Source organism: Giraffa tippelskirchi, chromosome 8 (genome assembly GCF_054371585.1).
Source record: "Giraffa tippelskirchi isolate mGirTip1 chromosome 8, T2T-mGirTip1v1.2.pri, whole genome shotgun sequence".
NCBI classification, from domain to species: domain Eukaryota; kingdom Metazoa; phylum Chordata; class Mammalia; order Artiodactyla; family Giraffidae; genus Giraffa; species Giraffa tippelskirchi.
Window position 1 is genome coordinate 24,934,825 of NC_137282.1, and position 26,143 is coordinate 24,960,967.

The 26,143-nt window shown below is 35.1% G+C and overlaps 1 protein-coding gene across 50 annotated transcripts in view; it reads left to right on the plus strand.

The window, feature by feature from the left end:
- PCM1 (pericentriolar material 1) overlaps positions 1-15,881 on the plus strand; it is an 83,166-nt gene extending 67,285 nt beyond the window's left edge. For 24 of the 50 annotated variants that reach the window (XM_081521578.1, XM_081521579.1, XM_081521583.1 and 21 more), the window contains 12 exons: positions 1,336-1,497; positions 1,737-1,873; positions 5,548-5,682; positions 6,335-6,532; positions 8,222-8,284; positions 8,548-8,683; positions 8,977-9,137; positions 11,662-11,737; positions 12,075-12,331; positions 13,876-13,968; positions 14,060-14,174; positions 15,534-15,881. In XM_081521578.1, coding sequence (XP_081377704.1) covers positions 1,336-1,497; positions 1,737-1,873; positions 5,548-5,682; positions 6,335-6,532; positions 8,222-8,284; positions 8,548-8,683; positions 8,977-9,137; positions 11,662-11,737; positions 12,075-12,331; positions 13,876-13,968; positions 14,060-14,174; positions 15,534-15,559 — 1,559 coding nt within the window. In that variant the 3' untranslated portion in view covers positions 15,560-15,881. Of the gene's footprint in view, positions 1-1,335; positions 1,498-1,736; positions 1,874-5,547; positions 5,683-6,334; positions 6,533-8,221; positions 8,285-8,547; positions 8,684-8,976; positions 9,138-11,661; positions 11,738-12,056; positions 12,332-13,875; positions 13,969-14,059; positions 14,175-15,533 lie in introns of all 50 variants that reach the window. The other 26 variants (XM_081521577.1, XM_081521580.1, XM_081521582.1 and 23 more) reach the window with 3 other exon arrangements.
- The last annotated feature ends 10,262 nt before the right edge of the window (positions 15,882-26,143 follow it).

Genomic DNA, 26,143 nt, shown 5'->3' on the forward strand with positions numbered 1-26,143 from the left:
TGAATGCTCAGTTGCCAGAACAATGACATGCCACATATATTAGGCAATTAATGTTTATAAATGAATGGAATCATTTTTTTACTAAATGTTGGCTTTCAAAATAAAAATCATCTAATTCAAAAAAAAAAAAAAGGAAAGGTCATCCTCTTAAGATCTTCTAGTTAATCAATAAGAAAAATTTAGAGGTAGCATTGCCTCATCCAGTCACATCTTCAATAAAAATGTGAACTTTGTAATTTGCAGTAGAACTGAAATTTCTTAGCATATATAATCTATCGTTGAAAACCCAGGCAACTCTAAGGCATGGCATATTGTATTTTTTCCATCAGTAGTAAAACAAAAGCTTAGAGGGTCTCATAGATCAGAGAGAAAAAAGCCCCAAGTCCTAAATTTGGAAAGAATGATGTCTAAGTACCTGATTCATTTTCCAGGCTGTAGCATATCAAAATGTCTCCAAGTATTCACTCATTCAGACTTCCAGGACACTTAGTTGATAGAATAATGTCCTGTAATTCTAGTTTTTGTTTATATGATGAAAACAAGATTTAGATGATTTTAAAAGCCTTTTCCACAACAAAAGAAAAGGGTCAAGCCTTGCTGTATTGTTAGGTACCTATCTTTTAGTAAGCAGTAAGTTTTCCTTTTGCCTTACTAAGTATTAATACGAGGACTCTAAACCCTAGCTCTCTCTAGGAGCTCCATCTATTAAATATTAATAGCTATCAAGTCTGTACTGAGCTCATGTCATTATAGAGAAAAGGCACTCTGTAGCCAACCTTCTCCCTCAATTGTACCTACGTTCTGAGTTCTCAAGCGATTCTGAATTGTACCTGTTTCATTAGCTGATAGATTATTTACAGTTCTTCAATATTAGCTTTGTCTGAAGTGAGCAAAAGAGAATTGGGAACTCTCATTCTTAGGTCTTGTCTTTACCTTAATTGCTTGTATTAGGTTGGATTATTTACATCAGAATTTGGATGATATTTTGAAATTATTTTTTGTTGTACTTTTTATGTGAAATAACATATGGACTTGAGAGTCTTAAGAGATCTGGGTTCCGATTCTTGATTTTATATTTAACTGGCTATGAAACCTTGGGCAGTTGCTTAAGTTCTGTGAAAATGAGGGTACTATCATCTACCATATAGAGTTATTTTAAGGATTAAGTACTTGTGATAATACATGCCAAGTACCCAAATAGTACTGTATCTGAAACTTTTAAGTTAGTTTTTCTTCCCTATATTCAGACATTATATTTTTATTAGTAAATTTTATAGGATACATGAAAAAAGTTTGCTTTCATATCTTCTAGAAATATTTCTGTTCTGTATGCAGGTGACACCGTGATTCACTTAGATCAAGCATTAGCCAGAATGAGAGACTATACGCATATGAAGATGGAGGCTGAAAGTAGTACAGATGTCAGGTGTACCTGCAGGATCATTGAGGATGACGATGGTGCTGCTGCCACAACCACGACTGATAATAATTTAGAAGGTGTGTTCTTGAATTGACTAAAAATGCATATATAAAGAACTGTGAACCCCACCTGATGTATAATGGGAATTTTTTGACCACTTTTAATTATCAGTGGTACTAGAACTGCATGGATGTTTCTTTGTGTTATTTTAGCATAAAATCATCAGAATTTAGTATTCTCTAGAATTTTTCATAAATGTATACATTTCACACCATAGACTTTATTTGCTAATGTAGCATTTTCTTTTTTAAAATAGAAACTCCTGTTATTGAAAATCATAGTTCACAGCAACCTGTGAGTGAAGTTTCTACCGTCCCATGTCCTAGAATTGATACTCAGCAACTGGACCGGCAAATTAAAGCAATTATGAAAGAAGTCATTCCTTTTTTGAAGGTAAGTAATAATTTTTAAAAATAAATAAATGTTCTGTTTTATATTTTAAAATTCATGCCAAAGACTCCATCATAGTAAATTAAGAAAATAGATAAAAGAAAAAACTAAAATCACTCATAATTATGTTACCCAGAGATAGCGCCTGTCAATATTTGTCAACCTTTCTGTAATATTTTGCCCACATATATGTGCATTCCGCTTTTTTCAAATATTAATGATACCATACACATCTTTCTAGATCACTATTTTTCTATTGCATATTTTTTAATGGTTATACACATTGATTCATTATTCATTCAAAAATTTTTGTGGAATACCTACTTTATGCCAGCTGTTGGGACATAATGAACAAGTCAAGGCCTTTGCTCTCATGAAGTTTACATGCTAGGATGAGAATTTGGATTTTAAAAAATAAGTAAATATAGAACATATATGTCAGGTAATCCATGCAGAGAATTAAAATATGGTGATGTGATGGTGTGTTTTTGACTGGGTGGTCAGGGAAGTCTTCTTGAAGAGGGAACATTTACGCAGAGGTGTGAATAAAGAGCTAGCTTAAGCCAAGATCATTCCAGACGGAGAAAGGCCTTGAAGTAGAAGCTTGCTTGGCATGTTGAAGAAACTGGAGGAACAACTGTATGGCTGTAGGAAATTTGTGTGAGATGATGTTGGAATAGGAGGAAGGGCAAATTATGCAGACTGTCATAGGCATGGGTCAAAGCTTGGATTTTGTTGGAAGTTCGAACGGGAACTCCTAGGAAATTTTAAGTAAGAGAAACAAAATCTGATGTTTCTGGAGAATTGAGTGTAGGGGTCAGAAGAAGAGTGAGGCAGGTGAGAAATGATCATGACTTAGACAAGGGTGTGGTACTAAAGATGGGGCACAGTAGACAATTGAGATATATTTTGAAAATCAGTAGATCCTACTAATAGTAGATGGGGTCACCTAAAGCACAGCACTAGATAAGAGAAGGGAGCCTAGAACTAGGGCCCAGGATTGGGTGATCAAACATATAGAGGTTGTGCAAAAGCAGAAGAGCCAGAGTTGACTAAGTAGGACTGCCAGTAGTAAGTTATATGATTGCTACTGTGAGGGTTGAGTATTCATAGAACAGAATTTCCTGTTAATTATTTTATTAGTTCCTGTTGTTAAATGTTTGTGTTTATTCTCTTCTGGTTTGTTTTTCACTATTATGAAAAATTCTTAAATGATTTAGCTAAATTTAAATATGCATCACATTTTTATTTCCTTTGAAATAATTCTTAGACATAGAATTTGTAGCTTTAAGGGTATGAATATTTTTAAGGCTTTTGAAACATTATGCTACATTATCCCTCAGAAAGGTTAACAATTTATATTCCTAGCAACAGTGAGACTATGAGACAAGTAAAGCGGTACCATTTTTTGTTTAATAACAAGGAAGAGGGGAGAGAAGGAAGCATGCAAAGCCAGGACTGTTTTCTGAGAGGGGACTCTTACATTCTCATTTAAAATGGAAATTTTAAAAAATAGAGATGAAAAGACAATCTTTTCATTCAGAGTTGGGAAACTACAAAATATGTTGTCATTAGGTTCATTTCTTACAACCTGCTTGTACTTGCCAATGTGTTAGACGTTGACAGCAAAAATTTTTGTTTCCGTACACTTATATTTCTTCCCACAGTGGAAGTAATTGCTTTCTTTGGAATATTTTGAGAGGAGACAGAAAAAGCAATTCTAGGAACTGTTTTCTCCGAAGAGACTCGATAGCCAAGAGGGGAAAGAGGATCCATCTGTCTATGCCCAAATTATTGCATGTAGAAACTGAAAACCTTAGCCTCTTCCTGAGCACCCGCAGCAGCTCCAGATGGTTCTGTCTCTGCTTCCTTTTCTAATCTTTCAACTCTCCTGCTAGCATTACTAGTGCTTCGAAGGCTTTGACACTTGCTGATACTTCTGTCTAAAATGCCATTTCTTCACATGCCTGCATGGCTTTTTCCTTTGAACCCTGAAGGCTTTAGTCAAATGTTATTTTTTTGGTGAACAGATCTCTCCTTTCCTTACCTGCTTTTCTTTATCTTCATAGTGCTTGTCACCTTATAACCTATTTAATATTTGCTTATTGATTTTGTCTGTTTCCCTTGTTACATGTAAACTCCATGAAGTCATGAAGATTTACATCAGAGATATTAATCTGTTTTGGTCACTGTCTTACCAGTGCCAGGAATAATACATGCACGTAGTAGGTACTCAGTAAATACTTATTGAATGTTAGTAAGTGAATTGATCTACCAAACCTTGACTGTGGTTTTTAAACTAGTCAAGTATATATATAGTTTGAAAACTGTTGGCCTACAGGATCCAGATCAGATTCAGCATTGCTCATAAAACCTCTGCAGCCTGATCCCAGCCTCTCAACTGTGCCTTCCACATGCCTTGTATCCTGCTTGACATTGTTCAAAAAGGCACATTGCCCTTGTTACTTCCTTTGCCCAGAATGCCCTTTATCTTTCCTCTGTTGGTCTTATCCTTCAGGATTCAGCTGAAATAGTTTTGTGTGTATTTGCTGGCAGAATTTCTCCTTCTTTTCCCTGCTCTTGGGAAACTTGGTACCTGTCTTTATTAGAGCACTTATGACAAAGTATCACGATTTTCTGCCCTGTACCCCACCGGTAGAACAAGATCTTTCTCAATTTCTTAGTACTTACACTCAAGAAGGACTTCAGAGACTAGATGAAGGGAATTTGAGATTAAACAAATACATCAATTTCACCAATTATTTTTGTGCCTTTATTAAAATATGTTTTCACCCCCTCAAATATTTATATTCCTATGAATTATAAGAATATATACTGTTTTATTCTATTTAGGTTATTGCTTACTTCCATCTTAGCCATAAACAAAGTATTGCCTTTTTTCTTTTACATTTTTATGTTCATGTAATGCAATAAATACTTTTAAATGTGTCTTTTTTGTTAAATTAGGTATATTGGTAGTGATATTTATTTGATATGTATAATTATTTCCTAAATGTTAAAAAATATAAATAACTTACTTTCATGTGTAGGGAATGAAACCATCTCAGAAAATTTTGTTGAATTTGCAATTTTGTATCTGATTCTATTCTTTCATGAGGATTCCCTTGCTAAATTTATCACTTCAGACAATTTCTGAGGCCAACAAAATTAGTAGGACAAATGATCTGATTTCAACTATTTTATTATGCCTCATTTCACTTCAAATCTTAATATTTTGGGGTAGACTTCAGAGGGCTGCTCAACATCTTCCAACCCACAGGATGTCAGCAGTGCCAAGGCTGAGGAAAGTTAGATAACACAAGAAATTTGGTGGAAGGTGAAGTACGGTTGTGCGAGTAGTTGAACTGAACTGCAAATAGGCATACAGGCGATATGGAAACTATGGCAGGAATAGTTCCTTAAAGTACAGAAAGGAAGTAGTGGAAAATGTTGAATCAGCCAGTTTCTTATTGGCTGTTATCTGCTACGGTGAATCAAAATTTGCAAACCTTTTAATGTGTGTAACGGGGAGTTGGCTGTTCTTATGAACAAAGTCTCCAAATGTGCATCTAAAAGCTGAGGAGCTTATGCAAGAAAAATACAATCTCATATATCATGTGGATTAACACTTTTTACAATAGGTAAGTTATATCTTAACCAACTAGAATTTTTCTCAGGAGCACATGGATGAAGTATGTTCTTCTCAACTTCTGACCTCAGTAAGACGCATGGTTTTGGTCCTTACTCAGCAAAACAACGAGAGCAAAGAGTTTGTAAAGTTCTTTCATAAGCAACTTGGAAGTATATTACAGGTAAGAGTTTATACTTGTATGACTTAACAGTATGTACCATGTGGTTAGCATTTCCCCCACCCCATCTTCTGGCATTACATAATTTATTCAAGTAGATGTTCATTCTAGCATCCATTTGGGATGATGCTGTAATACTTTTTAGGTTATTCCTTACTTAATTAAAAAATATTGTATTAGGCCCTGTGTCTTCATTTAACTTTACCATCTCTAAGGCTTGTCCCAACTCTTAATAAAATTTTGATTTTTCCCCTACCTAAGAACAACATTTCAAGTTTGAAATGTTTAGAAATTATTCCTTGGTATTCTCTAAAATAATTTTTTTTTTTACCAATCTGGAAAATTGTAGAAGCTGGAAACTATTGATAGTAGAGACTTCTTGGGCTGTAACAGTAACTAAATTATGTAATGGTAGTGGTTTGTAACTGGGGGCAGGACTAGCAAGAGTCCTACTTAGTAATAGTCTTAGTAATAGTAACCTATCGTTTTTTAGCCTATCTTAGACATTAGTTTTAAGTTTTTCAGTACTAAAAAGTAATAAAATTGTTTTTCCCTTCATGAGTATTATAATTCAAATTTTTTAATCATCTATATTTCTCTACCCACAGTTAAAGTTTGCTATAATCTTAAAGTGATTTGGTTTATCTTTGAATAGGATTCACTGGCAAAATTTGCTGGCAGAAAACTAAAGGATTGTGGAGAAGATCTTCTTGTAGAGATATCTGAAGTGTTATTTAATGAACTGGCTTTCTTTAAGCTCATGCAGGATTTGGATAATAATAGTGTAACTGTTAAACAGAGATGCAAAAGGAAAATAGAAGCTGCTGGAGTGATACAGTCTTATGCAAAAGAGGTAAATGACATTCATTTTGACATAGAAATAGTTGTAATTAGTGTATAAATGTCCATTTTGATCTTTATGAGTAAATAAAATCATACTTGACTTCACCAAAGTAGTTTTTTTTTTTTTTTGTAATAAGAGTTAATCAGATTATAAGTCAGTACATACACCAGCCACTTACTGAATCTCAGGAGTAACAGCAGTGGCTCAAGATCAGGGATGCAGACAGGAACAGGTGGCAGGGGATTGTCAAGTATCTACTTCACGTTATGGCCGCTTATCCAGAAAAGAGAGGAGGACTGGGATCTGGCCGTTGGCCAGCTGCCTGCCGTGGCTGTTGTCAATCACGGTAGATGCCCCGGGAGTGTTAGCACCCCAGCCAACACACATGCTTGTTATTAGTTAGGACCTTGGTTGCACATCCCTGTAACTCCTTATGCCCTGTTGAATTAGTCTTGATCACATATGAAACTGGATGTTTTTTCCCCTCAACTGAGGCATACCAGGAGGCTTTTCCCCTAGACACCAGCACCCTTTTCTTGACTCTCTAATCATGAGAGGAGAAACAGGTCAAGACCCAAAACAGAAAGAGATAACCCTTCTTGCCAAAATCTAAAGTAGATAAAATCAGGCCGTCTTTTTCAAGCTTTTCGTAATGTTTTTCTTCTAGACTTAAGTTTCAGATTATTTCAGCCATTACTTAGAGCTTAAAGAAAATAGAACAGGATGATATGATAAAAATGATAGAAAGGACTGCTTTAGATGGCAGAATCAAGAGGCTCCTTCAGGGGATGAAATGTGAGCTAAGCTATGGAAAGACAAGAGTTTATAATGAAGATGAGAGGAGAGAACTGTTAAGTGTAACAGTTCCAGGCAGAGAGAACCATTGTGTAAAGACTTTAAAGCAGGATTGAGTGTTTGGAGGAACAGAGAGAAACCAGAGAGGCAGGAACACTTTAAATGAGGTGAGCCTGTAGGAGATGAAGTTACAGAGGTAAATAGGACAAATTTGTGAAATCTTAGAAACTGTTGTAGGGACCTTATATTTTATTTTATTCTAAGCATGATGGAAACTCATAGGAAAGTTTGAGAGAGAGGAGTGTCATTAGCTCAGTTTAAGATTTGTCAGGCTTTGTTATTGAGTAAGAATTGTAGGTGAGTAGAGAGAGAAGTAGAGAGACTGCTTGGAAGGTTGTTGCAGTTGTCCACGTAAGAAATGTTTCAGCTCTGAGTGTGTAAGAAGTGGGTGAGTAAGAAGTGTCTCAGCTCTGAGTGTGTATCAGCAGATACATTAGGATGATTGAGTCAAATGCAGTCTAGTAGATCAGTTGTGGGTAATAAACATAAAGTATAGGCTGATTCTGACTTGTGCATTTGGGTGAATGAAGGGCAGTTTACTGAGATTGGGAAGACTGAAGGGAGATGGGGGTTTTAGAAGGAAAGGAATCAAGATTTTTGTTTTGGATTTAGTAAGTTTGTGATGTGTCGTAGCTATCCAAGGAGATGTCAGGTAGACCGTGTTGCTTTTTGTTTTTCTTCATTTTAAAGATTTATTTAATAAGAGTTGAATTTATATTTCTAAGAAAACAGTAATCTCTTGGATGATGGTTTAAAAATGCAGAATTTGTTAAAGTTTACTGAGTACTTGAGTGTGATAATGAATGATCACCCCTGAATTCTGCCTAACCGATTTGCTTATAGGCCAAAAGGATTCTTGAAGGAGATCACAGTTCACCTGCTGGAGAAATTGATGATGAAGACAAAGTATGTGCTAATTTAGTGGCTTTTGAAACAAAAGATTAAATAATTTTAGTAGCTTTTACCTTAATGGTAGAGAGCAAAGTAGATCATAAAATGTCCTTTCTTCTGACAGAGTTTTATTTTTTTTAAAAAAACAACTACATTTAAAATCATTCTTTATATTTTTTAATTAGATAATGACTTAACTAATTTTTATGATAGATTTACTATATACCTTTAAAAAATGTACTTTAAGGAATTAATTACTCAAATTTATTTGTGGCTAGGACAAGGATGAGACGGAAACAGTTAAGCAGACTCAAACATCTGAGGTTTATGATGGTGACGGCCCCAAAAATGTGAGATCTGATGTTTCTGATCAAGAGGAAGATGAAGAGAGTGAAGAATGTCCAGTGTCTATTAGTAAGTCTGAAGGCTGTAGACTAGGTTTATGCATTAGTTCTTTACAGATCACTTATTGAAACAGTTTGTTGGAGTGGAATGAATATAGAATTAGGTGTCAAACAACTCTGAATTTCAGTGTGACCCTGACTAAATTACCTGTCCTTTCAACAGCAGTTTTCTAGTACTTACGGTTTTGAAGATTTCCGATACTGTATGTGAAGCACTTAAACAGTGCAAGCATGCAGTAAATGGTAGCTGTTATGAAGTAAGTGCTGAAAGTTTTACTAAAAATCATGTGTTAATCAACTTAGATTTGTCCAAAGCTGAAACTCAGGCTTTGACTAATTATGGAAGTGGAGAAGATGAGAATGAAGATGAAGAAATAGAAGAATTTGAAGAGGGACCTATAGATGTCCAGACGTCACTTCAGGCTAACACTGAAACTACAGAAGAAAATGAACACGATGATCAGGTACTCCAGTGCAGACTCACACACTCCACCAGTCTTCCTATGACACCTAGAAGCACGTTCTTTTTAAACATGTTAAAATCGACAGCTTCTCCATTCTCATTTTCATGAATACAGACTTCTTTAATATCCTTATTGAAATCTAAAACTAATTATTTTTTTTTAGCAATGTTTTTACATTTAAAGCATTTAAAATATTTTAATAACAAGTCCTGAAAACTATGTGATGACTTTAGATTTTTATTTTTAACTTACGTTTTTTCTAGTTATACATGGAAGTAGTATGTAACAAAATAAAATCATTCCCCTTCCTATCCTCACCTCATGCTGCCCCAGAGGCAAAACTTTGTATGGTTTCTTCTGCTGTTTACCCTCTATCTGAATAATATGTGTGTTTATTTATTTATTCATTTATGTGTTAGACATTACCTTTTGAATTCTGTTATAGCAGGTGAAGACTCTCAGGTCACATATGGTTCCTCATTTAATCATGTCTTTTGATTAAATCTGTATTTAATCAAATATTTAGATTTAAATGAACCATGCAAATATTACTGGCTGTTGAGCTTAGCAAATAGTGTTTATTGCTTAGTCTTGTACATTTTTTTCACCTCAATTTAATAGTTGTCTCAATTTTTTATTTTCTTTGATCATATACCCAAGTGCTTGCTCTGCCCACCAGTAGCTTAATAAATCTCTCAGTAGAATTTTCTTCATGAACCAGTCAGTCAGTTTTGTCCTTTCCGGAGCTTTCTTCCTTCCTGCTTCATTCTGGGTTTGGCTCTTTAGACCTATAGATAGCTACCAGCCAGGGAGTCCCCTCTTTCGTACTTTTAGGTCTCAGTTTCTGGAATCAAATCTTGCCTTTCTCTTCCTTGGTTTATCACCTAATTTTGGTGGAACACATCTTCCAGTCACTCTCTAAGAAAGAGTGCAAAACTATCTTGACTCTTTTTTTCCCCCTGCTCAGTGTCTGACTGTTTGAGACCCCATGGACTATATAGCCCACCAGCCTCCTCTGTCCATGGAATTCTCCAGGCAGGAATACTAGAGTGGGTAGCCATTCCCTTCTCTAGTTGTCATTTTATATTGTCTAAGAAAACACAGTGTTTCTGTGTTGAAAATCATTTCTGCTCATGTCTTTGAAGGCCTTTCTTAGTTCTGATTTTTTGTATATGTCCTTTTTTCTTTATAACTCTGGAAGTTTTTTTCACCTGGAGTTCTGAAATTTTACAGTGATAATATACATTGTTGCAGGTCTTTTTTATTCACTACACTAGGTGTATTCAGTTGTCTTTTTAATCTGTAGCATGTTTTTCAGGTTTGGTAAATTTTCTTTAATTTCCTTTATTTCTTCCTCACCATTTTCTTTTCTTCTGAAATAAATGTTATCAGATGTTAATGAGCCCTGTTTTTTCCTTTTCATTTTATTGACCCATTGATCTTTCTGTTTTATTACTTTCTGGGAGATTTATTTGACCTTAACTATATGATATTATTTTTAGTTCAGCTGTCATAATTTTAATTTCTAAGTACTCTTTTTCTGATTGTTACTTTTTGATAGTACCCTCTTACTTCATGGGAGCAGTGCTTTCTCTTACCTACACATAGAGGCTTTCTCCAAATATCCACCCTACCTTTGGTGCTTACATTAAAGAATAAGACACCAAAAAGCCAGTTGGAATTCTTTTGGGCTTTACTGTGGGGCAGCCAAGTAGATAACTCTTTGATAGAAAATCCTAAATGTCAATTCCTATTGGAATAGTTTAATTTCTCCAAAGTAGGGACTGCCCATCTCCTTCTGCCTGGTAGGAGGTTCCTTTCCTTGGCTATTGGTGTTCTGAACTTGGATGTAGGGTTAGGGCTGAGGGTCCCACCAATATGCAGACTTGCACTAGATCTTCTGTTCATTTTGACACTGTATCCTGTCATTCATGCTTTCCACAGCCTGCCCCTTCCACAGTGGCCCCCAGGTCTGAGACTCACTAGCTCATTTCCTCCAAAATATAATCTCCCATTTTCTGTTGAGCCTGGGGAGGGAATCTTTAAGTGTCCACGTGTTTCTTAAGCAGCTTCAAACAACCATCAGCACCACCCCCTTGTCACCGACTCCCACCCCACCACTGTATTCCTTCCTTCATAGAATCTGGGGCATCTAATTATGAGGTGAGTCTTCAGTTTTCTCTCCCCCTACAGAAAGCAGTTAGCTTGTTCATCCTTCTTTCCTTCAGTTAACATCTACATATAAGCAAGTATCTTTTAGTTTCATTTAATATAGAGTCAGGTCTGAAAAAAATAATAGTAAAATCTATAATACTCCAGTTCTTTGTGTTATTCTGAAGTTAATAAAAGTAAACTTTTTAAACTTAGCCATCTTGAAATTGCAACCACAGCCTTCTTGAAACACTTTAGAAGATTATTTTAAAATTTCCTTGTATGAAGGTCTCAGGTTGGAAATACCATCCATCTCCTGTATAGTGACTGTATATTTAGGTCCCACTATTAAGACATTATTTTTTCCTTCTAGGTTCCACAGCATGATTTTGAAAAATCATCAGAAAGCAAAAATGTCCCATCAGAACAAGAACCTACTACTAGTAAAGGTAAGAAAAGTTTAAAATTTCCATGTTAAAATTATCTGCAGTGTCCTTTATGTGCTTAAAAACAAAGAAATCTAAATTCTTAGCTAATGGAAGTTCGAAAGTCTTTTGGATCTGATACATGTCTTTTTTCTCTCCCTAAATCCTTTGTAGAAAATGCTAGGGCTTTGTTTGTACAAACAGCTGTTAAAGAAAAGTTGACAAATATTTAAACAGAGAGAAATTTTGTAAGGAACATAGTCTGATTATACATTTATACATTTTAGTCTTTATTTGGCACAATAGTAAAACTTAATGACAGTTGCATTACACTAACGTTAAGACTTTCTTTTGATGACAGGTGACCAGGATAGCACTCCTGTGAAGCCCTGTTACCTCAATATCGTGGAAAATGAGCAACCTTTAAACAGCACTGTCCAGAAGGACACTCTCACTACTGTTGACTCGTCCGGTCAGCCTAACCCTTTGCCTTTACCTTTAACTGAAATTGAAACCTTGGTGCCTAGAGTCAAAGAAGTGAAGTCTGCTCAGGAGACTCCTGAAAGCTCTTTGGCTGGAAGTCCTGATACTGAATCTCCAGTGTTAGTGAATGACTATGTAGGTATCACGTGCATTTCATTTCTATGCCCCTTTCTTCATTTGCAGGTTAACATTTCTAGTATATAAACACAACTCCACTTTGTGTTTGGGTTTAGAAACTGTTGGAGCATTTTTATTTCTCATTCAGACTTGTTTTAAACTCAAGCAGAAGAGTGATAGTGAACCAGGATGACCATTTCAAAACCTACAATTCTACTTTTCATAGTTTTGAGAACCAAAGGATGAACTGTATGTGGTAACCTTGAGAGAGTTCATTTGACAGCAGTAGAGTCCCTGTCTATTTATAGTGAATGATGAAAGAGTAAGCTAGCAAATTTGCATTTATAATGTAAGTAGGTAAGTTTAGTTTTTCTCTGGACATTTGTTTCAATTTAATTTTATACCCATTAGGTGGTTTTTTGGCTCCTTGGGTTGTGCATGTTTTATATACTTTCTCTTGTGGGTAAAAATGAAGGGATTTGTAATAATGTACCTTTAGGTCTAGAGAACATGTTTCACATATTTTTTAATCAATGTCAGTTTTCTTCCCAAAGATATGTTTATAATATAATTTCAAAGCCTCTCAGCAAAAGGGGGCTTAAAATATTTCAGAAACATTAGTAGAAAGAGTAACTATCTTAATTGTTTTATTTTCTTCACTAACAGTAAAATTTTCCATTGAAAACTGTAAAAGTTACTTATTAGGTTTCTTATTGTTATTATTTGATGAGTGCATAGAATTGCTACAGAAGGCATTTGCTCAAAATTTACTTGAAGTTAGATCATAGGTCCTGAAGTTGGATTTTAGGCAGGGAACACTATTAAAGATCTTTGCACAAGAAAGTGAAATGGTCAAAGTCAAGGATTTTGAAGATGAATCCAATGACTGTATAAGAAGTGTTGTCAAGGAATCAGAGTTGAGAGTCTCCATTATCATATAAATACAAATTGAGCTGAATGAGAGAGGAATAGGTGAGAAATGCTTCAGGAAAAAGAAAAACTTAATGTTTCCACTTGGGTAACTGGTAGAATGATGATACTATTAAAAATCAAAGAACTGGGAGAAAACGCTTCAGGTTTCAGAAAAACAGTGTGAGGTGATTCTTAATAACTTTTGTGAATTACTAAATTCATACCTCATCTTTCTGTTTGAGCTTCCAGTTGATATCGAAAGTCTATGTTTACTTACATTCTTCTGAATACAGCTCTGATGCATTCTGTTAACATATCAAGAAATGAGGGTGGTTCTAATTATTTTAGCCCTCAGTATAACTACTACTGTTTCTTCCTTTAACCTGCATGAACTGGCTCTTTGTTTTGTAAAATGGGTGCACAGGAGCTTCACTGTGTACCCACAGTTACAAGTGTGCAACCCTTCATGTTGAACTCTAGATTTCTGTTCTACTCATTGAGCTAAATATAGAAGAAAAGCAAATACGACAGAATTACTGACATCTATACACATGTGAGAATCCACTCTTTCTCTTGGCATAGATGACTTTGGTTTAGATCCAGAGATAGAGTGGATTGCCTTCATTAAATATAATTTGTTAATCTTATAGGAAGCAGAATCTGGTAACATAAGTCAAAAATCTGATGAAGAAGACTTTGTGAAAGTTGAAGATTTACCACTTAAACTGACAATATATTCAGAGGTATTTCGCTCTCTTTAATTACAGTTGTCATTATATAGCAGATATTGTTAAGATGAAAAATGATTTTGTATTTTTAATTTTCATTCTACAGGCAGATCTAAGGAAGAAAATGGCAGAAGAAGAACAGAAAAACCACTTATCTGGTGAAATATGTGAAATGCAGACTGAAGAATTAGCTGGGAATTCTCAGACACTAAAAGAACCTGGTAAGAGTTAGCAGTTTTAATCATATCACACTGAAAAGTTACTGAATCTTGATACCATCATTTTGTTTTAGTTTTTAAAATGTGCTACTAGTACCTGGAAGATAGAAGCCAAACATTAGAAAGGAAGCATAATTCTATAAAACTTTTAGTTCCACTGCCAAATTTATAAAATAGTACTATCGGATAATTTTTTCTGTTTTTAGTTTTAACAGTGTAATAGATGCACATGACTTAAGAAAGAAAGGTACAGAGGAGTTAGTGATGATTGACAAGAGCCCATTTCTTTTAATCATTGGTTTTCAGTTCTTTTGGAGGAGGCCCTTTATATCTCTATATACTATTCTTACAATTTTCCTGAATTTTAAAAATTAGATAATGTTTCTTATCTCCCAAATGAAAAGTTATTTAAACCTACCTCTTCTTTCAGTGTTTATGTTATGTTTGGTTTTTCTGTTACCTTTGTTCTTATAAATGTATGCATTTTCTAGTTCTCTCAGTTTTGGTCATTACCCAACTGCTTGCTCCTCCCCTTCTCCTTCTCTGTTCGGTTTTACTCATTTCATACTTTATTCACCTTATTAAACACACTTATATTCTGTTTTTGTAACTATAAGAATGAAATCTTTTACACTTTCCTGAAGATGATTTTATGATTCATTGCAGAGCCAAGTGATAGTCCCAGGAAATCTGGGAAGATTTCCTTCTTTTTGGGTCTAATAGCACAACCCAAGTGCCACTCAGAGGAGAACATTTCTTGCATCAAGGTCAAGGATTTTCTGTTTGTTCACCAATTGATTAAACTCAAGATTTTTTGTTTTTTTAAGAAATAGGGTGACGAGAAGAGAAACCAAATATCAAACCTTCAGTTAATCTCCCAGTTTTCAGCCCATTCCTGCCGTTACGGCTTCAGTTGGTACCCTCTCCCCTGCTGCCTGTCCTCACGTGTCTGGGCTGCAGCTTCCTCCACTTTGCCCTGCGCCTCCATCTGCTCTCAGCGTTCTGGGAATTTATTTTTATCTCCTGTCCTCTGATTCTCTCACAACCACTCTTCTTTTGTTGGTCTGGATTTATTCATTTTTATACTTTTTTTTTCCCCTAATGGGTTTTTTGTTTTATTCTTTTTTGAGAGCAAGTATCTGCTCAGTCTGCCATCTTAAGAGGGAAACCCTTACCTATGCCTTTTAAACTGTTGGTGGTGTCATCAGGGAATTATTGTAGCAAAGCAAGTTTCTTTTCTAATAACTTTATATTAAAACTTTCATTTTTAAATGGAAGAGAGCAATATTAAACTAAATTCTATAGGGTCATATTAACTCAGTAAGTAATTTACAAGGCATTAACGATGATTCTGTTTTTCAGAAACAGTGGGAGCCCAAAGTACATGAGATGTCTCCAGAAACTCATCTAACTCTTTCTTGACATAATCAATACGTATATGAAAATGGCACTAAATAAACATCTGTTTTAACCTGTATAAAATGTAAATCAGTTTGACACTGCATTTTTGGTAGGTGTGCTAATTTCTGCCCATGGCAGTTTAAAACATCAAAAACTGAATTCTGGACAGATTCAAGCCTTGATACACTGTGGGTTTTTTTTCTTTTTCTTTCTTTCATTTTTTTGGTCCTGATTTTTTCCCCCATTGTGATATTTAGCAACGTAAAATTTAAAATGTAGTTTTAAATAAAGTTTGGACTTATCTGTAAACTATCTTTTTTGAAAATTATGTTGAATTCTATACAGCAAGTCACTGTTCTATATAATTAGGCTGTTCAGAGAAGAGCAACAGTCAAGAGTTAGAGAAATATACTATTTATTATAAAGCCCAGCCTTCAGGCCAGGCTTCCAAATAATGCCAGTGTTGCTGCTATTGAGTCTAATATTCTTTTAGATACCTGCATCTCTTATTCCTTTGCAAGAATAGGGCAGGTTATAAAGGTATCCAGGATTTCTGAGAAGTTATTATAGAATATAAATATTCTATTCAAATTGGATAATAAGTTTAGAATACTTGTCCTTAGTACCTAGAATTACATAATTATCTATTAGATGAATATTTTCTAGAATTTCAATTCATTATCTGTGTTGCCTCAGTTTAAACGTTAAAAGAGAGAACATTTTCTATAATTAGAGAATATTTCTGCTTAAACAAGGAAAGTAACATTGTGATTACTTTTAAAAGGAAAACGAAGCTCTTTAAAGTAGGGATTAATAGAACTAAATTTATGTACCAGAACACTAAGGTTCTGTTTGCCTTTGGACAACCTAGCTTTTTGAGACGATAATTTAGGCCAAAGTGTAGCAGTTGTTTCTGTGTGTAGTGAGAGAGAAGCAGGTTTGCAGATGAAGTACTGTATGGAGTAATGAGAATCTACGTGACCTCTTCATCACTAAGCAAATCAGCTTTTCAAAGGTGGTGTACTTTTAGAGCCCAACTTGCCGTATACCGAGTTAAAGGCTTCACAGAGCCAGTTAACAAGTCAACTTTACAGACTTCCTTGAATAAAATACGAAGAATTATTCCAAATTAGTCTTTTAAATTTGTCAGTTTACCCCATAAAAAAAGAATTTGCTTGGTATTCCTTTGAAATTCTTGCCTGATACCTCAGTGTAAAACTATATATAATGTCCAGTCAGGGAATATTAAATGAGGATTTCCCTCTGAGGACATTGACTATATTGTTCTGTAATTTAAATTACGTGAAACATATATCTCCAACTTTATTAAACTTACTCAGAACACTATCACTCCAGAAGCAGGAATTATTCAATTGGCTTGACTTCAGGGAAATTGAAGCATAGTAGGTATACATATATATTATATGTATACTTAAGTTCTATATTTGTTTTCTAGACTCTGTATAGAAACGTCATTTTGATACACTTAAGCCAAGCCTTATACATTAAATATTAAGACTGTCTCTCTCTCTGCATGCAAATTAAAGACGGATACAGTGGAATCGTTGTACTTACCTCTTAAGTTATTATTGTAGTATCTGTGAACCTTATCACATTTGCTTATTTGACTTACAGCTGTTGTAATCTGGTCTTTTGTTTTCTATTATAGTAGATAATTTAGTTTTAAGTGCTTGAGAGCAGATAACTTGCTTAATATGTTTTTCCCTGGTAACTGTTGCTAAAGGGTTAGGCATTCAATATGTACTGTTTGTCTTAATTTTTAAGTTAAAAATTTGGTTGGAGGTAAAAGAGGAAGAAAAGGTCAAAATGAGTGAGAGAGAAACCTAGGCAGGTTGAAATAATGCCTACAAGATTGAGCTCACCAGACTGTGCAGCAGGTACTCTTTGTATTTTTAACATTCACTTTGGGTAAATGCTTTTTCACTGTTAATAAATGTGTATCCTGCATACAACCCTGAATTGCATTTTCATTTAAATTGACGTACTCATTTATGCTTTAGAATTTATTCCAGAATTTTGGCTTATTTGACAATTTTAAGTGTGTTTTTAAAAAAAACTCAATACAAACTATTATATATAAAATAGAAAGCAATAAAGTCCTACTGTATAGCACAGGAAACTATTCAGTATCCCCTAATAAACTATAATGGGAAAGAATGTGAAAAAGAATATGTGTATAACTGAAAATCACTTTGGTGTATGTATACCACACACTAACACTACATTGTAAATCAACTATGCTTCAACTGAAAAAAAAAAAGACATGAAAGATAATGACATATCAACCAGCCAGAGAGATTTATTAAAGTAGAAACATTTTTCTTACAGTACAGCTGTGCTCTTCTATTTTTTACTTATATCTGTCTTACATACTGTGTACAGAAAATTTTCATGTTTACTCAAAATTAGATTGGTATGTTTCTTGTTCAACTTTCTTTCTGTAATATAAAAAACTCATTTTCAAAAATCTGTCGAATAATTGACTCTGGGTTTCACTTGTTTCACTATACAAATACGGTTGCTCAGTTGCCTGGCCTGGAGGAGCCAGCATTTCTTGTTCTTTCTGCACAACTCTACTTTTTACTTTAATGTTCACTGTCTTTACATGTCTAGTTTTTCCTCATATTAACTAGTCTTTCTGGCTGACCCACTTTCCGTTAAAGGAAAAAGGAACACAGGGAAATTCTATGCCTACAAATGACTGATTCATATATGAACAGAGTTTTAATTATCTTACGAGTTCATTTCATCTGCCCAGACTCAGAAATATCCACACCAAAATATCCTTCAGGCCAGCAGTTTATAGAAAGCTATTGATTTATTTTGAAAACTAATCACAGCATGTTTCAGTATAACAGAGTTTTGTTTCTCTCACATACTTAGTATGTTTCTTACATTATGACTTTTCCTATGTGTAGTTATCCCCAGTGTACATGTCTGGCAAATCACACATAATTAATATAAATAGTATAGTTATAAATATTAAGAATATTAATCAGAAATATTAATTAGAAATCTTCACTTTTAATGAGCTGAATGTCCCAGAGTATAGTTGCATCTTTAAGGCCATTTTGTTAATCAAATGATATCATGAAAAGACTGAAAATTATAAAGTGCTATACCAGCCCACAGTGGTAGCATTCAACATTGGCGTTAAACCTCACTCTTTGTTAGACTTGTGTCCACATGTATACATTTCAGGGTTTTTTCCGTTTTTATTGCCCTTTCACCTGTTGCCTCACAGTTGATACTCAGTATATCTTCCTAGAAGAGTATAGGTGTAGGCATAGCTTACTTTGACAGATGAAGTATAGTGCTCGTGGAAATGCTTTTATGACAAGTGCCATGTAAATGTCAGGTATCATGTACGTATTCATGTTGGAGAAAAGAAAGATCCAGACAAATAAGGGCTAAGATTCTCCTCAAGCTTATACAGCTCAATAGTGAGGTTTTTGCTTCCTTTTCAGTGTGCTGACATAATTTAAAATCTATTTCCAAATCAGAGTTTTTAAAACTACTTACCAGAACCTTTTCTGACATGTTCTGGTTATATACTCTGAAGTAATGTTTCCCTCTTTAGGTAAAGAGGCAGAGTCTAAAGTGCCTTCATTATAATGGATTTGAGATGGAGTTCCCACAGTGTCCCTTTCACCCAGTTACCTTCCTGCTACTACTTCATTTTATTGACTCTTCTTTCTATTCCCTCACTCTTACCATCCCCAAACCACCCAAAATGTTTAAGACATAGGAAGAGTAATGGAGTTTATACTACAAAATTAGTATTTCAAATAGCTTTTTGGTTTTTGTGTTTGTCCTTTACTCAAGTGTAGTTAATTTACAGTATTAGTTTCAAGTGTGCAGCATGGTGATTCATTATTTTTATAGATCATACTCCATTTAAAGTTTTTATAAAATACTGGCTCTCTGCCCTGTGCTGTACAATATGTTCTTGCAGCTTGCTTATTTTATACGTAGTAGTTTGCACCTCTTTATTCCCTACCCCTGGCTTGCACCTCTCCCTTTCCTTCTCCTTACTGGTAACCACTGTTTTGTTCTCTGTGAGTCTGTTTCTATTTTGTTATACTCATTTCTTGAATATTTTAGATTTCACATATAACTGATAAGATGCAGTATTTGTCTTTCTCTGACTTATTTTACTAGGCATAATACACTCCAGGTTCATCTGTGTTGTTGCAAATGGCAAAATTTCACTCTCTTTTATGGCTGTGTGTAATATCCCATCGTGTGTGTGTGTGTGTGTGTATGTACTGCGTTTTCTTTACGCGTTCATCTGTTGATGAGCGTTTGGGTTGCTTCCGTGTCTTGGCAATTGTAAATACTGTTGCAGTGAACACTGATGTGCATGTATCTTTTCAAATTAGTGTTTTCGTTTTCTTTGGGTATGTACCCAGAAATGAAATTGTTGGTTCATATGGCGGTTCTGTTTTTAGTTTTTTGAAAAATTTCCATACCATTTTCCATAGTGGCTGCACATGTGCATTCCCACCAACAGTGTACACGGTGTTTTCTCCACATCATCAACACACTTATTATTTGTTGTTGTTTTCGATAATAGGCATTCTGACAGGTGTGAGGTGACAACTCGTTGTGGTTTAGATTTGCATTTCCCTGATGGTTAATGATGTTGGGCATCTTTTCATGTGCCTGCTGGCCATCTGTATGTCTTTGAAAAAATGTTTATTCAGATTATCTGCCTATTTTTTAATTGGGTTGTTTGTTTTTCTGTGTTGAGTTGTATGAGTTCATTGTATGTTTTTATGAGATAAATCATTTACAAGTATCATCTCCCATTCAGCGGGTGGCCTTTTCCCTTTGTGTATAGTTTCCTTTGCTGTGCAGAAACTTTTTAGTTTGATGTGGTTCCGTTTGTTTGTTTCTACTTTTGTTTCCCTTGCTTGATGAGACATATCTAAAAAAATTTGGGGGGGGACTGATGTCAGAGAGTACTACCTGCTTTTTTCTAGGAGTATAATGGTTTGTGGTCTTAAATTTAGGTCCATTTTGAGTTTATTTTTGTATATTGTGTAAGAAAACGTTCTAATTTCATTCTTTTATGTGTAGCTTCCTAGTTTTCCCATCACCAGTTATTGAAGAGACTGCCTTTTCCCCATTATGTATTCTTGTCTCCTTTGTCGTAGATTAATTGACCATAACTGTGTGGGTTTATTTCTGGACTGTGTTTCTTTGCATTGATCTAATGGGTCTGTTTTTGTGCCAGTACCATGTTCTTTTGGTTACTGTGGTTTTATTGTATACTCTGAAGTCAGGGAGTGTGATTCCTCCAGCTCTGTTCTTTTTTCTTAAGATTGTTTTGGCTATTTCAAATAGGTTTAGGTTTTGGATTACAAAATTCTCAAAATTACAGAATTTTCAATTTTATTTGGGTTATGTCACATGTGATTGCCCTTTTCTTTTTCTTCTCCCTATCTGCCTTTATATTCCACCACTGCCACTTGCCAAATTTAGGTTATACGGGTGTCTAATAGATTAATTTCTAATAACCCTTTTTTGTTATCCATTATTTAATTCTATTGTATTTCAGTATGATTTCTGATAATAGCTGGAAAAATAAGGTGTATTTCAAGATGTAAATGTTTTCTAACCAAAGAAATGTCTTCTACTTCTTGTTTCATGTAATTTTGAAATTTATTATTTGATAGTGTCGGTGGTCAGTCTTAGATTTTCATCTAGAAAATTTCTGTACCTTTCAAGGGATTCAGTTCAGTTCAGTCACTCAGTGGTGTCCGACTCTTTGCGACCCCCTGGACTGCAGCACGCCAGGCCTCTCTGTCCATCACCAACTCCCAGAGTTTACCCAAACTCATGTCCATTGAGTTGGTGATGCCATCCAACCATCTCATCCTCTGTTGTCCCCTTCTCCTCCTGCCTTCAACAATCTTTCCCAACATCAGGGTCTTTTCAAATGAGTTAGCTCTTCGCATCAGGTGGCCAAAGTATTGGAGTTTCAGCTTCAACATCAGTCCTTTCAATGAACACCCAGGACTGATCTCCTTTAGGATGGACTGGTTGGATCTCCTTGCTGTCCAAGGGACTCTCAAGAGTCTTCTCCAACACCACAGTTCAAAAGCATCAATTCTTCTGCACTCAGCTTTCTTTGTAGTCCACCTCTCACATCCATACATGACTACTGGAAAAACCATAGCCTTGACCAGACGTCAAGGGATTGTTGGGATTTAAAAGCTCGGCTTCATATAATGTTGTGTAGTTTAACTTTTTTTCATCAGTATTAGCAGTTATTTAAATACATTAGAGCCTTTATATTCTGTTTCCTCTTTACCCTGTAATTAAGGGGAAAGGGCAGGAATTTTTCTCTGCTTCGTCTATTTCAGTATAACTAATGTTTAGAGCAGATCTTGGCATATAGAAAGTGTTTACTGTCTGTGAATAAATGATTAAATTCTGTTAGTATTCCAAAGAGAGGTTCAAGTTGTTACATTTTACTAAGTAGGATTGGCTATCTCATTTAATTATGACAGATTCTTTTCCACTTCAACAGTTTTGAAAAGAACAATGTAATACTCCTATAATAGTGTATTTCAGACAGAAAAGTTCCAGCTGAGGAAAATACAAATATATTCCTAGCTATTATTTTTCAAATTTGCTAATAGGTAAGTCATATGCCTTGATTGATATGATCAAAATGAATGTAGAATTATTTAAAATGAAGTGAATTCAGTGGTGTGACAGTAGATTTTAAACCAGTCATTGGAAAGCCATTCAAAAAACCAGGTTTTTATTTAGATTTAAGAATATCTACTAAGGGTTTCTGGGAAGGGATTGAGAGACACAGCTCCTCCCCCCTCTCCTCCCCACCGGTTTTCCTACTAAATGACCCATTTGGTACCACCTGTAAGTTTGGCAATATGCACCAAGGTTTTTTCATATTTATTTATATCCTTTGACAGAGCAATTCAGTTTCTAAAAAGTGTATCCTAAAGATGAATTAAGTTGTAAGAATTCTTTTTATATTCTGGATAATAGTCCTTTGTCTTATATATATGTTTAAATTATTTCCTCCCAGTTGGTGGCTTGTAGGTAATTAAGAATTTTTTTTTTAATGTTTGGTACTTCGTATCCTAAGGAATATTTATTTGCCTGTGCCAAAGTCATTGAGAGTTTTTTTCCTACTTCTAAAGGTTTTATAGTTTTAGCTTTTACATGTAGGTGTATTGTCCATTTTGAGTAATTTTTTATATGATGTGAGGTAAGGATCAGATTTATTTTCCTCCCATATAAAGATATATGGGAGCAAACACCATTTGTTGACAAGACTGTCCCTCTCTATTATAAACTACCTTGTCACCTTTATGGAAATCGGCTGGCCATGTGTGGATCTGTGTGTGGAATCTCGGTCCCGCTCATATATCTAGTCTTACTAGATATATCCATGTCAGTTTTGTAGTTTTTTAGAAAGTTTTAAAAGTAGGCAACATAAGTCTTCTAAGTGTGTGCTTTTTTTCTCAAGAACTTTTGGCTATTCTGTGTCCGTAATCTTGCATTTCAAATTGTAGAACTGTTTTAGTTTTCATAAAAAACATGCCGGGATTTTAATTGGAATTGCATTGAATAAATAGATCAATTTGAGAAAGTAAGAATGTAAATGATATTGTTTTGCAATCCATCCATGAACACTGTAGCTTTCCAGTCCTTTAGGTTGTCTTTTGGCTCCATACAGAAATTTAGTTTGATTGTCAACTTCGATAACACGCACTACTTACGTAATAACTCAACTGACCTATTATTTGCTGGACTTTGGCTACTCACGGGATTCTGGCATTGCTGATTTCAGTGTCGCTGTTTGTGAAAAGGGAAGTGGTTAGGTAGACTTTTGAAAGAAACTTTTCCAAGAACAGAGGTAATTATTATTAGATCACCACAACAGTTTACTGCCTGGTGGCTAAATTAACCCCCATGTGGGAAGCAAGAACAACTTAATGTTAATTCTTCTTCAAAGCAAATGGATTCCATTCTGTCTACTTCTCTATAAATAGAAGGCCAAACATCCCAAGTGTTCAGTAAAGACTGTTATTGAGGATCCAAGATGTGGGAAGGAAAAAGGACAGGGCCAACCTTATCAATAGTTTCTAACCTTAAAGGCAAATGGAACCTTGCTTGCCTTGTCATCTTCCTGTTATTGCCGAGAGTGGCCAAGTAGGCAGAGGAGGAGGAGCGGTACCAGTGTGGGCCTCTCCCATCTATAGTAATACGCTGGAGGTTGGAGAACAGGACAATGTAACCACACTACTAAACCACAAACATCTTGTACAGTTTCTCAGCAAAAACAAAGCCATTTCCTACTTGGTATTTTGCAGAGAGTTCATTTCTTCATGGTTGTTTTTTGGGGGGTGGGGGTGGAGTACCATGGGATGTATAGTTATATATATTTATTTTGCACCACCTCTCTTGTGACATTGTGTATGTTGACAGCAAGGTTTAAATGAGACATCAGTGATTGGTCAGGCTCTCTGAAGGCCATTTCTGCCGAGTGAGGATATTTTTTATACGAAAAACACCATGAATTCAACAAAGCATCAGATCCATCAAGGAAAATTATGTAGATAAGTTTGGGTACAGGAGATTAATTTGAAGTCTTTCTGTTCTTATATACAATTACTGATGGTGTTTAGTATTACAGTGGATACCAGCACATCTGACAAGTTGTTTTTCACTGATATGTTTTAAAATCTACATCTGTCACTGCAAAAGGTTATGTCAAGTTTATTTCCCTGCCCTTATCATTACCCTTTCCTCACACATTAACTACAATTCAAAGGAAAGGATGAAGAAAAGAAAGCATATGTGTGGATATTGTTGAAAACAGCGTATATACTTCATTGTTACAAAAACTTTTTTAACTGAAATATAATTCATTTACGCTATTGTGTTTCAGGTGTACAGCAAAGTGTTTTTTATTTGTTTATATATATGTGTGTGTGTGTGTATGTATATATATATATATATATATATGGCTTCCCTTGTGGTTCAGCTGCTAAACAATCCACCTGCAATGCAGGAGGACCTGGGTTTGATCCCTGGGTTGGGAAGATACCCTGGAGAAGGGAAAGGCTACCCACTCCAGTATTCTGGCCTGGAGAATTCCATGCACTGCATAGTCCATGGGGTCGCAAAGAGTCGGACACAACTGAGCAGCTTTCACTTTCATATATATTTTAGATTATTTTCTCTTTTAAGTTATTACAAGGTATTGTAGTTCCCTGTGCTATACAGTAAATCTTTGTTATTTATTTTATATATAGTAGTTTGTTAATCCCATACTCCTAATTTATCCCTCCTACTGTTTTCCCTTTTGGTGACCATCAATTGTTTTCTGTCTGTGAGGCTGTTTGTTTTATATATAGATGCATTTGTATTATTTTTTTAGATTCTACATGTAAGTGATACAATGTTTGTCTTTATCTGACTTACTTCACTTACTATGGTATTCTCTAGGTCCATCTGTGTTGCTGCAAATGGCAGTATTTCTTTTCTTATGGCCAATACTCCAGTGTGTGTGTGTGTATACATATGTGTTAAACCAGTCGTCTGTTGATGGGCATTTGGGTTGTTTCCATGTGTTGGCTGTTATAAAGTGTGCTGCTATGAACATTGGGTGCATGTAGCTTTCAAATTAGTTTTCATTTTTTCTGGATATATGCCTAATAGTGGGATTGCTGGATCATATGGTGGCTCTATTTTTTAGTTTTTCAAGGAAACTCCATCCTGTTTTCTGTAGTTGTTGCACCAAGTTACATAACCACTGACAGTCCAGGAGGGTTCCTTTTTCTCCACATCCTCTTCAGCATTTATTATTTGTGGGCTTTTTGATAACGGTCATTCTGAACAATGTGAGATGGTACCTCATTGGAGTTTTGACTTGCATTTCTAATAATTAGCAGTGTGGAGCATCTTTTCATGTGCCTATTGGCCATCTGTATGTCTTATTTGGAGGAATGTCTTTTTAGGGTTTTCTAGTAATTTTTTGATTTGGGGATGGTTTTTTTTTGATACTGAGTTGTATGCACTGTGGTATATTTTGGAAATTAAGCCCTTGTTAGTCACATCATTTGCAAATATTTTCTCCCAGTCCATATCTTATCATTTTGTTTATGGTTTCCTTTGCTATGTAAAAAACTTTTGTTTGATTAGGTCCCATTTGTTTATTTTGGGGTTTAGTTTTTTAGCTTGCGAGACTGATCTAAGAAAATACGACTACTGTTTATGTCAGGGAATGTTTTGCATATGTTCTCTTCTAAGAGTTTTATGGTGTTACGTTTTACATTTAGGTCTTGAGTTATTTTTAGATATTGTGTAAGAGAGTATTCTAATTTCATTGATATACATGAAGCTGTCCCACTTTTCCAGCACTGCTTGCTGAAGAGACTGTCTTTTCTCCATTGTATATTCTTGCCTCCTTTGAGGAAAATGGATTCATTATAGGTGTGTGGGCTTATTTCTGAGCCCACGATTTTAACCCAGTGCTGGCTTTTCTGAGGACAGCTAGACAGCTT